Source organism: Lycorma delicatula, chromosome 1 (assembly GCF_047948215.1).
Source record: "Lycorma delicatula isolate Av1 chromosome 1, ASM4794821v1, whole genome shotgun sequence".
Classification (NCBI taxonomy): Eukaryota; Metazoa; Arthropoda; class Insecta; order Hemiptera; family Fulgoridae; genus Lycorma; species Lycorma delicatula.
In genome coordinates, this window is record NC_134455.1 from 270,446,816 (window position 1) to 270,460,729 (window position 13,914).

The 13,914-nt window shown below is 30.4% G+C and overlaps 1 protein-coding gene across 4 annotated transcripts in view; it reads left to right on the forward strand.

Annotated features, from left to right (window-relative positions):
* Positions 1-13,914, forward strand: part of SCAR (wiskott-Aldrich syndrome protein family member 3 SCAR) — a 76,777-nt gene that overhangs the window by 53,623 nt on the left and 9,240 nt on the right. For 3 of the 4 annotated variants that reach the window (XM_075377336.1, XM_075377354.1, XM_075377345.1), the window contains exon 7: positions 10,812-10,991. The exons of the other annotated variant lie outside the window; for it this stretch is intronic. In XM_075377336.1, the coding sequence (XP_075233451.1) occupies positions 10,812-10,991 (180 nt within the window). The remainder of the gene's footprint in view (positions 1-10,811; positions 10,992-13,914) is intronic. 4 annotated transcript variants of the gene reach the window in all.

A 13,914-nucleotide genomic window follows, 5' to 3' on the forward strand; every position in this document is an offset into this window, starting at 1 on the left:
TACATTTTCTTGATGTATTGATTGATTACGGTAATGATATAAAACTCTATATTTAAAAAATAAACTATTACACAAAATAAAAACACATCATCAATAACATACAGAGAATAATTACAAGTGAACAGACAAGGACAATTTAAAGTTGAAAATCCTATAAACATATTTATAAAAAAAAATCTGATTTGGACATCATATGACTTTCTTATACACCTATTAAATTACACATTTACACATTTTTTGCTACACTTTATTTAAACCTATTTCATTTGAAAGTGAGATATGATCTTCCAATTCTTTAATAAAATGGACAGTTATACATTGCTGAAGTATTAGTTTTTATAAACATCAAATATTTATATAATTATTAATTCAACAATCTTGCATAAAATATTAGGTTAGAGTAAAAGCCCCTTTATTACTTGAATTACTAGATCAGTATTATTTGTATCTTTGTGAGTTGCTGATTAACAAATGTTTCAGATTTCTGCTGTTGTATAAATAAAAGTTAATAATAATTAAATTATTCCGTTTAGTGTAGTTCAGTATATTCCTGTTGTATACCGGACTTACAAATGTAAATTCGACCTTATGGTGTAAAACATTCAGTTTTTATTATTAGATTATTTGTTTATTAATCAAAAATGAAAAAGAAAGATAAGATCTTCATGATATCTTCTAAGAGAAAGAAAATGTTAAGAACAAGGGAAGAATAAAAAAATTAAGAGATGATAAATATAAAGAGGAAGAAAATGTTAAAACCAAAGAAAGAATAAAAAGATTAAGAGAGGATGATGAATGTAGAGAGAGAAAATTTAAAAACTAGAGAACGTGTATGCAAATTAAGATCAGAAGAATTATATCAAACCAAAGAGCGATTAAATGATTGGTAACAAAAAACAAATGAACGAAATGATTAATCAACTCTGACTTAGGAAGAATATTGTACGATAATATCAGAGGAGTAATGAACTGAAAGATAAGAATTTTTTGCAATTTATTAAAGATCAAATGTGTATGCCTCAGTGTACAAGTATACATTACTGTTGTGAGGGTCTATTTTTGTCATTCTGTAGTTAACTTTAAGATTAAAATTAAATAGAAATTCCAGAATAATTAAAATTAAACTAGAAAATCCAAAAATAATACAATTACAAATTATAATTTTCAATTAATATTAAATATCAGATGTTTTACCAAATCTATTACATATACACATATGTAATATGTAATGCATATTAAATTACATAACACATTTTTAGAAGTTCATAAAACTTTATTTCACTAATTACTTGTAATTTATTTTCCATATTTTTTTTTAATTGTTATTATTTATTATAAAATAATTTTTGCAACCACGGGTTAATAATTATTAATAAATCAATATATTTAAATAAAAAATAAATAAAAAAAAGGAGATGAATCTGATTTGAACTGATGTGCCTTCTCTTGTAAGATCAAAATACTTCCTTAATTAAAATTTTATAAGGCTATAACTTTCAAACCAATGAAAATAAGTACTGTTTATGATATAGCATTGAAAAGCTCTCAATGAGTGCTTATTACTACAGTTAAGAAAAAGTCCAAAATCCAAATTTTTGGAGATATTGAGCTTTTTTTGGATACTTTTGGTTCATTTGATTGCAATCAAAAGGGGAGATGCACAATTAGATGTTATAACAGTCCTAAATCCAAAATTTTAACATCCTACGGCTAATTGTTTTTGAGTTAATGCAACATAAGTGTGTAGATACAGATGTCACGCCGAAACTAGTCAAAATGGATATTTCTGTTGATATCTGAAAACCAAAATTTTTTTTGATCACAATACTACTACCTTTATTTCATACAAGGAAGTAAAAATGTATAGTCCCTGCAGTTATGAACTTAAGTTTGAAAACTTATATTTCACTTTATGTGAGTCTGTTTTCTGTCTAAAGCACTTAAAGTGTTTTGACATTACTTTTTGAGTAGAATTCATATACTATTGAGAATTGGTAGAATTCATACACTCCATTGAGAATTGTGATCTTCCAGTCAAGGTGTTTGAAGACTCAATAAATGCAAGGATGTGAGTAATTGTCACTGGGCAGGTATCATCTCGTGTTGGCCAGTAAAATGACTGTGATGGTCCTACAGGATAAAAAAAATTAAAGTAATATCACCTTCTTTACTCACTTCAGTTATAACAAAGTACGAGAGATTGTCATACATGCAAGCAATGTAACAAGAGGGGTACAAGTCTTCTTTCACATTTGATGTCACTTCTTTTCTTAAATTGGTAAATGAGACTGCGCTTCTCATCACTGCTGATCCTTCTTGCTTCCAAAGTCCCAGAACAACCTTTTGGCCTAAAGTTATGGAAACTTCTTGTTCCCAGAAGGGTTTTTAGGTCTTCAAAGTGTTCTTCAAGCTTACAATGAATCGACTTTGAAAATGATGTAGAAGTTAACTTTTATGATGTTAATTTGCAAAACTGAAAGAAGGCATCTTTGAGTGGACCAAACAAGTGGTAGTCAGAAGGGGCAAGATCAGGACTATACGGAGAATGAGCCAGTACTTCAAAGTTGAGTTTCTGGAGCGTTTCAGCTGTGTGGGCAGCAGTATGTAGACAGGTATTGTCATGCAACAACACAACACCTTTCAACAACAGTCCTCGGCGTTTGCTTCGAATTGCAGGCTTCAGCTTGGCAGTAAGCATCTCACTATAATGCGCACTGTTTATTGTCATGCCCCTTTCCTCATAATGTTCCAGTACTGGGCCTTGTGAGTCCCAAAAAATCGTAAGCATCAGTTTTCCTGTAGATGGTTGTGTCTTGAACTTTTTTTTGCAGGGCGAATTTGGATGCTTCCATTCCATACTCTGCCGTTTACTCTCCAGCTCATAATGATGGATCCTGTTTTGTCACCAGTGATGATTCTGTCTAAGATGTCCTGTTAATTACCAAATGATCCAAATGTTTTTGACAGATGTTCAAGCGCATTTGTTTATGCAACTGTGTAAGTTGTTTTGGGACCCATCTTGCACAGACTTTATGAAACCAAAGTCTGTTGTGGATGATTTTGTAGGCAGAACCGTGACTAATTTGCAGATAATGTGCCACTTCATCAATAGTTACTTGTCTGTCTAAGAAAACATTTCATGTGCATGCTCATGTTTTCCTCATTTGTGGCGGTAAACGGTTGTCCGGCTCCTTTGTCGTGCATAACACTTGTGCGACCATTTTTTAATTTTTCAATCCATTTGTAGACACTCCATTGCGGCAACACTCTGTTCCCATACTGTACCAAAAGTCTTCGATGAATTTCAGCCCCTGATACACCTTCCGACCACAAAAAGCAGATCATTGAACGTTGCTCTTCTTTGGTGCAAACAGAAACCAAAGCAGCCATGGTTAACGGCAGGGCAGCAATAATGGAACTAACCTAGCAGCATCAAATCTGCACAGACATAACAATTAAGCCACACATGCGTCATCTATGCAACACGACGATGCTACCAACATAAACAAAAATATAACCAAATTGCGGATAATAATTGACTTACCCTTGTATATTGAGTTGTTTCTCAGACCGTTCACTTGTGTTTTCTATTACTTTTTGGGTGATATGACACAGACATTTTGGGTGGTAAAACAGACATTCTGTCTGTGTTATTATCCCTACACTGCACTTATCTTTCATTTCAAATTAAAGCTAAATAGCAGGTTAAAGTATTTGTTATACTTGGTAATTTAATACAAATGTTCCAGCAAATATCCTTTAATTGTTATTGTATATTTCTTTTAAAATGAGCAGTCTAGTTTCAGATTCAGCCACATCCAAAAATTTTTAATATTGTTTTAGTATATACGATTTAAGTTAGTCGCACAATATATTCAATAAAACAAGATTTCTGCTTCTATACCAGCTATATCACAAGAAAACTGCTTGATGTGTTTCTAAGTCAGCCACTTCCTGAAATAATACAATATAAATATTAGAAAAAATAATTATTTTTCAATTTATTAGAAAATGTGTAGTAAGAAATTAAAATTGTAAGCAGTATATACCATGCTGTTTCCTCAGAAAGCACAAGTAACACACTAACTAGGCAAGCAAAGAATAGCTTGCTTGATGATATGCTTGACCAAACATGTATTTCTCCTGTTACACTTGCACAGTTCCAGCAGCAAACAAACATGACTGCACACTTTGCAAGCTGGGCCTATTTCTAATTGCAGCTTTCTTATTTTTGAACTCAAGAATTGTAATCAAATAATTATCTATTCTAAAAATAGTGCAAGTGGCAGTTTAATAATTTATGTAGGTCCTACAGTAGCTCAATGAGTAATTTCAAAAACCTTTACATTTAACTTAAAAAACTATACAAAGGAATGAAAACACCAAAAATTTTATTTATTTTTATTATAGCCCATTTCATTAGGATTATTTAGGAAAAAAGATTTTGTGATTATCCGTTTCCCTTCTTGAAATATTGAGTTAATTCTAAATCATATTTTAGTTTTTAAAAATTTTAGAGATGCAAAAATAAGATTTTTTTCTGCCAAAATCATTACACTTGGAAGACTTATATTTTTCTTTAGAATCCCCATAATTTAGAGAGCAAAAGTTAAAAATTTCACCATGATTGGGTGAAAATTAAATAAATGACAAATTATTTTATATTTACAGACGCTTTTTGTCTAGCGACATCCGACTAGCAAAACGTGAAAAACCTTAAAACTATGAATGGCCATAACATGATTGCAAAGTGCGATAGAGATTTGAAATTTGGTGTGGTTACTTACCTCTGTAGATAGAACAAACAAGCTAAGTTTTGTCAAAATATGAGATGGTGGGTGAAAAAATTGTTTTTTCTGTGGTTGAATTGACATGGAATGACCCGTACAAGAATAAACGTAAGTTAACATTAGTTAATTCAAAATACACGCCATAACAGTCTTCATGATTACTGATGACTTATCTCACTCTATAACTATACCTAACATCATTGAATTTGGTAATGCAACATAGAAGTTTCATCCCTAAATTTAAATGGACACAATTGGACTCCCAGGTCAAATTTAGTGTCAAGGAATTGCAAACCATTTCTTTACTTGAAAAGTTCCATAGATTTAAACATTTCAGTGATGATAACATACTGAAGAGAAGTTGAATGATGGCCTAGCTTAGAAACTCCTGAGTTCCATGCGAATGTAGTAGGAAAACCTTACTATTGCTATGACTATATCCTTTTAAGTCAACAGTGATAAAAAGTGGTGAAAGGTATTGTAAATAAATTAAATTTATTTCTATGATCTGATACAGTCAATTAGTTTTAATCAACCTTTCTGCTTTTGAAAAAAATCTCATGTTGGAAAGGTTTAAATAATTTTACATAGGTAATGATTTTAATGTTAATGGTATAAGGTTAAAATTTTAATATTAATGACAGTATACTGGTTGAGGGTTTTGCAGGTTTTTTTGGTTACATCCATTTCTATTGAAAAAAGTAATGAGTTTTAATCATTGAGGCCAGTGATAAGTGCAAACCTATTATTATAGGGAAGCTCTTTTCTAGGCCAAATTAACTTGCAGGACAGGTGCAGAGCTGCTCAAGTGTTGCAGCACTGTGTATATTACTGCAAACAATTAACAATATCCTGAATATAATTCATTTAGATTTTATGAAGTTGAACTTGCTTGTAATAAAATTGAAATACCAAACTGGACTTATGGCTTATCTAAATTTTTATAATTGTTGAAAACCCTATTTAAACTTAAGCTTATCAGATAATTTACGTCAAAATATTTTCAACTTAGTTTGTAACCATCCGTATCATCAGCAATACTTTTTTTGCTAGCATAGGGTTAGCTGAAATTAAGTTATTGCTGGGTTTTTTGCATCTATAAGTCATTATGATGAAAATTGGTTTGTATAAGCTCATTTTAGTATTATGTTACATATTTTTGTATAATCGTGTATTTCATGTTTTAACTGTAAAAACCTTTATAAAACTGGCTTTTAGAATATCGGATTGCATCTTTTTATCTTATAAATCGTGATCCACTTATTGGATTCTCATCATCAGTGTTTTTCTTTAATAATGTTAACACTTTTTTTACCAAAATTGATCAGTAATGTAGAGATTTTAAAAATATAACACCATGGTATTATTTATTATTTGAGTTAATGATATTTCTTTGTTTTATTTGAATGATATTTTACACTGCAGAAGTTCATCGTGTCATATTGAACTGACTTCTTGCATTTTAGTCTAACATAATGCACATTCTGATATTCCAAGCTTATCTTACAATTTATAAATTAACATTTGAAATAATTTAAATTAACATTACTGGATATTTTTTAATTTATTTTCTATTTTTTGGGGTTATGAAAATAAAATTATTGAAACAACATGTTTTCTATAGTTATTAGATTTAAGATGAAATAGAATTTTATAATATATTTTTCTTCTTTTTTGTATGTAAAGACTTATGAAAGTTATTTATCTTATTTAACTTATGAAAGTTATTTTAATCAACCTTTCTGCTTTTGAAAAAAATCTCATGTTGGAAAGGTTTAAATAATTTTACATAGGTAATGATTTTAATGTTAATGGTATAAGGTTAAAATTTTAATATTAATGACAGTATACTGGTTGAGGGTTTTGCAGGTTTTTGGTTACATCCATTTCTATTGAAAAAAGTAATGAGTTTTAATCATTGAGGCCAGTGATAAGTGCAAACCTATTATTATAGGGAAGCGCTTTTCTAGGCCAAATTAACTTGCAGGACAGGTGCAGAGCTGCTCAAGTGTTGCAGCACTGTGTATATTACTGCAAACAATTAACAATATCCTGAATATAATTCATTTAGATTTTATGAAGTTGAACTTGCTTGTAATAAAATTGAAATGCCAAACTGGACTTATGGCTTATCTAAATTTTTATAATTGTTGAAAACCCTATTTAAACTTAAGCTTATCAGATAATTTACGTCAAAATATTTTCAACTTAGTTTGTAACCATCCGTATCATCAGCAATACTTTTTTTGCTAGCATAGGGTTAGCTGAAATTAAGTTATTGCTGGGTTTTTTGCATCTATAAGTCATTATGATGAAAATTGGTTTGTATAAGCTCATTTTAGTATTATGTTACATATTTTTGTATAATCGTGTATTTCATGTTTTAACTGTAAAAACCTTTATAAAACTGGCTTTTAGAATATCGGATTGCATCTTTTTATCTTATAAATCGTGATCCACTTATTGGATTCTCATCATCAGTGTTTTTCTTTAATAATGTTAACACTTTTTTTACCAAAATTGATCAGTAATGTAGAGATTTTAAAAATATAACACCATGGTATTATTTATTATTTGAGTTAATGATATTTCTTTGTTTTATTTGAATGATATTTTACACTGCAGAAGTTCATCGTGTCATATTGAACTGACTTCTTGCATTTTAGTCTAACATAATGCACATTCTGATATTCCAAGCTTATCTTACAATTTATAAATTAACATTTGAAATAATTTAAATTAACATTACTGGATATTTTTTAATTTATTTTCTATTTTTTGGGGTTATGAAAATAAAATTATTGAAACAACATGTTTTCTATAGTTATTAGATTTAAGATGAAATAGAATTTTATAATATATTTTTCTTCTTTTTTGTATGTAAAGACTTATGAAAGTTATTTAATTGCTGTTTGTTGTTTGAGAAGTTAAAAAGCAATAGAACAAAATAAATTCTTGTTTATTCCTTTCTGAATCCCTGCTTGACTTTCTTCATAGAGTATCTTTCATACACTAGTTGAAAGGAAACAGTGATAGAGTAACCTTGTCTCCATTCCTTTCTTAATTGGAGCTTATCTTTTTCTATCTTCAAAAAAAGAAAAAGAAAGCAACCTGATTCTTATAAGACTTGTAAATTTGATTTTTCATCCCAGTTAGTATTTATGATTAATGCCAGGCCAATAATGTGGTAGTTATATTGAATTCAGAAGACATTTCTTTTGTATTATAAATTTTATTTAGCAGTATGTGTAGTGTGTTCAGTTTTTTTTTGTAATGTATGAAAATGCCATGCCTGACCACAGGACTTCAACCCAGGACCTCTGGATGAAAGGCCAAGATGCTACCATTCATTCAAGATGCTATCATTCACACAGTTCCCTGCAAAATCATCTTTATCTCACCAAATTCTTTCCTAGTTCTCTTCTTTATACTTTGTTTCTTCTCTTCTCTGTTTTATATTTTGTTTCTGCATTTGTTCGTTTTCTCTAGTTTTCTGTGGGTTCACATAACTTATGACATTTTTATTTTCATAATTTCTAACATTACCAAAATTCAAAATACAATCTCTAAGTTGAATTGTCAAAACATTGTGTACAGCGTATGTTATGCGGCTTTGCATTGTCAGTTTAATATACCCAGAAACATCCGTGATATCTTGTGCGGCGATAGCGGGATTTTAGAACGGGTGTTTCTCTCTTTGCATAGTACCGGGTTACTGCAGAGATTTAATATGCTCATATATGTTTTTCTATAAGGAGAGTTTATTTTTTTTTTAATTTTAACCTTTATTTTCAATTTGGTTTTTGGTTCTATGTATTTAATTTTACTATCCGGGGAGGGGATTTTTTTCACAACCCATCGGAGTTGGGCAAGTTTTATATACTTTCTTTAATCTATTATTTTAACTTTTATATTTTATCAACTTTGTCTATGGTATTGATTTTGAGTTTTATTTTGCCTTCTTGGCTTGTTATAGTACATTTTTATTGTATGATTAATATTACGTTTACACCTTGTATAGTTTATTATTCGGAGTTATTTTACCCTTTTACTAATATCTATCGGGCGATGATAACACCCAGGCGTTTTTAGCCCACAAACAACAAAAAAAAAAAAACAAGTAAATTTTTGCTGGATCCCTAGCCATGTGGGAATCCTGTGTAACAAACATGCAGATTCTGCTGCTAAAGATGCCAACCATGTTTCACCACTTGAGCTACTACTACAGATTTGATTAATTCCATTAAACATACTCTTCAAAGAAGATAGCAAGGTGACTTAACTACTACAGTGTATAATAAACTCCAACACATCAAAGATATCGTGTTACCATGGCACTCTTCATGTAAAAAAAATCGCCATGAGGAAGTGGTCCTAAGTTGATTACCCTTAGGACATGCCAGAACTACTCACAGACACTTGATGTCAACGAAAAACAGACCACTGTGCATAAGATGCGACTGCCGCTTGATTGTGCACCACATCCTTGTGAACTGGACATGTTATTCGGCCTTACGTAGAAAATTCAAATTACTGAGAATGTACTAGACTGGGTATTGTTATTTCTAAGAAGAATCAATATACTTCATAAAATTTAATGTTAAGCAACCATAAATTTTGATTTTATTTTGTTGTTCGCGTTGTGTATTTTATCTTAATGGTTATATTTCTTTTATTATTGTAATTTTAAGCCTATTATTATATTAGTTTCCATCTTAGTTTTAACCTTATTATATTATTATTTTAATATCTGAGAAGGGGCTTTTTTGTTAGCTTTTTGACTCTGTTGATGATAGCACAAAAGAATTTTTTGCATAAAAAAATTTTCCATGATAATGATTTTCTTCTGTACCACTTCATTTAATAAAATTTCTTTTATTTTAATTTTACTTTTTTTTTACACAAAATGGAGCTTAAAAATCAGCAGAAAACAATAGATGAGTTTACACAAAAAAAAATTAAATTTTATCACCTCCCTTTTGAAATTATTTGACTTGAATCAGCCATTTTTTTGAAAGTCAAGCCTCTTTGAGGTATTGAGTAACTGGGTTGGAGTTAAGACATGAACATTTTTTTTGATTGATTTAAAGGCAACTTATACATTGAGAAAATTGAATTCTAGTTATATGTCCTTTCAGATTAATGAGTACACAATAGTAATTTTACTGATCTAGGTAGCTGAATGTAAACATGCTGTACTCCCTATGTTCTCCATCACTGTGTAACTTCAAATACGTTTCCTGAAAACTTAAAATATCCTCTTTAAGTTGGAAAAAATAAATTGTCATCAAAGTATATAATATAACATTTACCATAAACCTATGCAAATACTAATTCCCATCAGTCATGATCAAAACAACATGGTGATGAATAAACATTTTTTTCTTTATGTTTTTAGTCTTAAAGTATGGTAAAAATATACAAAATGGTAATATAACCTTTTTTTTGTAAATTAGGTGATGTGATATGGAATGACTTCTTTAAGCTACATTTTCTACACCTCATAACATTTCTCCTTCAACATTTTGCTAGTTACCTCTTTTTTATACTACATCTGAACTTCTCGGTCTTTTATATAGACATGTTCTTAGGTTTGTTTAAACTTTAGTTAAACATTTCCTTTACATTTACATTTGCCCTGTGTATGTACAAAGCCTGATTTCTGACTCATAACTTATTTCTTCAGTTTATGAGAACTAAATTGTAATCAATGTCTATGTATGCTCCTAGTTAGGTTTTTCAGCTCATGTTTTGATTTTGAAACCTCTTATTGCTATCAGTCAGTCTGAAACCTTCCTATATCTCATTTCACTATGTCTATCATCTATGTGAATTTTAAAAAAAGTGTATTTTGTGGTATTAGTTTATAATTTGTCAAGAGTTTTAGGAATTCTAGTAGTATGTCTTAACATGTCACATACATATAATAGTACTTTATATAACTGCCCTCAGTGTTTCTGATTATTATAACTGAATTCAACTGTTGTGATATTAGTTTTTTTGTTGATTTGGTTATTTCAGAGCGAATTATCCACTGGGTTACGATGACGCAATATATTCAAATCAGCAGGGCTACTCTGTGCAAGGAAGTGTTACATATACTAGTCCCAATGGCACTCCTAGTCGTGGCTCTCGTGCTTCTTCACAGCGACCTTCTCAACCTCCTCCTGCACCTCCAAGCAACAACAATTCAAACACTAGGTAAATTTCTACCTTCACTGGTAATAATATTTTTCTAGATTAATACACTCACTTTTCCCCTTTAGTAACAGAATGAAATGATCCCTAAAATTTATGGAAATTTTCATTGTTTTACAAACATTTTAAACCTAGACTTGCTCTAATGAATGTCATGATCATTGCCATTTGTACTGTACTTAAACTTCAGTTTATTTTTCCTTTATACGCAAAACTTAATTTATGTAATAAGTAAAATACATTAAATTAGTATTAACAATTAGAGTTTCAGGGGCATAAAAAGGAACTGGTTTATAGAATGTTAGCTGCTTTTATCAATATTTGAAATTTTGTCAAATTAAATCTAAAAAATATATATAATAGGTAGTTACATGACTGGAATCGAATCTTTACAACTTCTAGTTTAAGATGGTATATATAGTATGTAGCTGTATTGCTGTACCATGAATAAAAAGATATAATGTATTTTCTGAAGCATGTTTTTATTATGAAAAAATAATTATTAGGCATGCGGTTCACTTTCTTTACTATGTCACTAACACTAATTTTAAAACAACACTATCACTAAAATATCCCACCTTAGTTTGGAAAACAAAAATACAATTATAGATCTTTTTTTTTTAATGATTCAGTTTGAAACAAGGCTCTTTGCATAACACCATTTTATATTCACAGCAATGATATGATTATCTTTTTTGGTTGCCTTCCCACACTCTTTTTCCCCCTTTTTTGGAGCAGACTTCGCACATTCTTTGACATCTTTTTTTTTCGTGGAGGTATAGAAATTGTTTCTTAAAAGTGTTTTCCTGTAGCAAGTCTACTCAGCTGAGTTTCAGATGTGCTTGGCCTTGGCCAACTTGGTTCTTCTTCAGATACACAAAGTTCCAAGCACAAATTCTTTATAAACTGGCTTGTTCTAAGTTTTTCCTTTGTTATATGGTTATAAAAAATGCAAAAATTGACTAAAGACATTAGAATCATATGGAAAGCCAGTTTCTACTACCACTTGATGGACCTATGTTTGTAAGCCCCATATGACATCCTCTGGTCTGATAAATCGACCCCAAACTTATTTTTATTGTAGGCAATTACACAAGCCGGTTTGGTTACCTCCTCTTCCAAACCTGTGTTTGTATGTAAGCATATAATCCTTATTTCTCATAGAAATCATGAACGCATTACACTTATCTTTCCAGCATAATAAAAGAATATTGTCTTTGCAACAAAACACTTGTCCACACTGCAGCCTAGTGTTTTGTTTCACAGCAAGTGGTATGCCTTTTTGGTTTTTATTGTTGTGCCCAATGAACCAGTTTTTAGCTTTTCTAGCTCTGAGGCTAATGCTAGGCTAGTGTAAAATCTTACCTTACATAAAGTGCATCCATTTGCCAAAGAGCCAAGCAGATTTTTAGTAAAATCAACTATGGTATTACTGTACACATAAAATTACAAATATAACCCACTAATAGACTCTGATAACTTAAACAGTTTGATGCCATATTTGCTGGGCTTTTTGGGCATGTACTGTTTAAAGTACAGCCTACCGCAAAATTTATACATTTCTTCATCTATGGTTAAATTTTCTCCAGGAAGGTAATCTTTTTGAAATTTTTTCTGTTAGGCATCAAGTAATGGATGCACTTATGTGAAGGATCATGGCCCGACTCACCTTTAGGCACAAAAGTACTGTTATCATTTATACGAAAATTACTCATAATCAATAAAAATTGATGGAAATGTGTAATATAGATAAAAATTTATTTATTTCAGCTGTAGTGACTATCTTCCATCTATTCATTCTACTGCCAAGTGATAATTTTTCTGCAGTTTTTAACTGCCTTAGTTTCTACTGTGCATAGAGATTATTAGTTTGTTGCCCCAAAAAATGAAGCAAATCATTATCAATATAATAATGAAAAACTACTGCCCTATCAAAATATTTTTTCATTCTTAATTAGTTTTAAAAGTGTAAGGTAAATTTTCCAATAGAGGGATGGTTCTGGATATCTAGTACACCTTTGTTCTTCAGATTGAGAAGAACCAGCAGTGCATCAGATGGACAGAATGAGCTGACAACCGAGTAACGGTAGGGAGCGATTTCAATAGGATGTTCGTATGGTTTAGTCAACTGAATAATACATTATTTCTAAATTTCTGGAATGTGTTTACAGTGTCCAAACTGACCAAGAATCACAAATTAAATTGAATTGGTATATGCTTGTAACATCTCTCTCAATATGTTGACAAAGTAAGAGACTTGTTATAATGTTAACTAAACTGGAGACTAAGTTTTTACCAGAAATTAACCCTACAATTCCAAATTAAAGTGTAATTTAATGCAATTGAAACATCCTTCTTCACCTTTGTGCAAGAAATTCAAGATTACACCTTCAGGTGGTTAGAGAAAGCTTACAATTTTTCCTCATAGCCTTTGGAGATCCAACTCAAGGTAATATTAGTGTCAATCCTTGTCAAGAATTTCTGTTTTCTGTTACCCATTATCCACCATATTTGAAGTACATTCCCCTATCCACCATTTAACAACAAGTCTGTTAGGGAACTGCATAAAAAAAATCATGATTCAGTGAAAAAATAGCTGTGGTGAAAATGAAAAGTACTGAATGATCATTGTTCTAAGAGAGAAAAACAAAGAATTTGTATTAAAGAAAGGGGCTAAAGCAGCAGAAGAAATGTTAAAAACTGTAAGGTAACATGAATCTCAAAGCTCAGACAGTACAAAAAAGAAAACCACCTGGATGATAAGATAATGAGTTAAATTAGTAATAATAATGATAAAATAAAATAAAATTTTCATTGAAAATACTTCGTATTGAAGGAACAGAGTACAATGAGGATATGTAACAAATACTTTGAACAATTGTCCAGTGAACAGTATATTGCAGATAAACAATCCAAGATAAAGGTA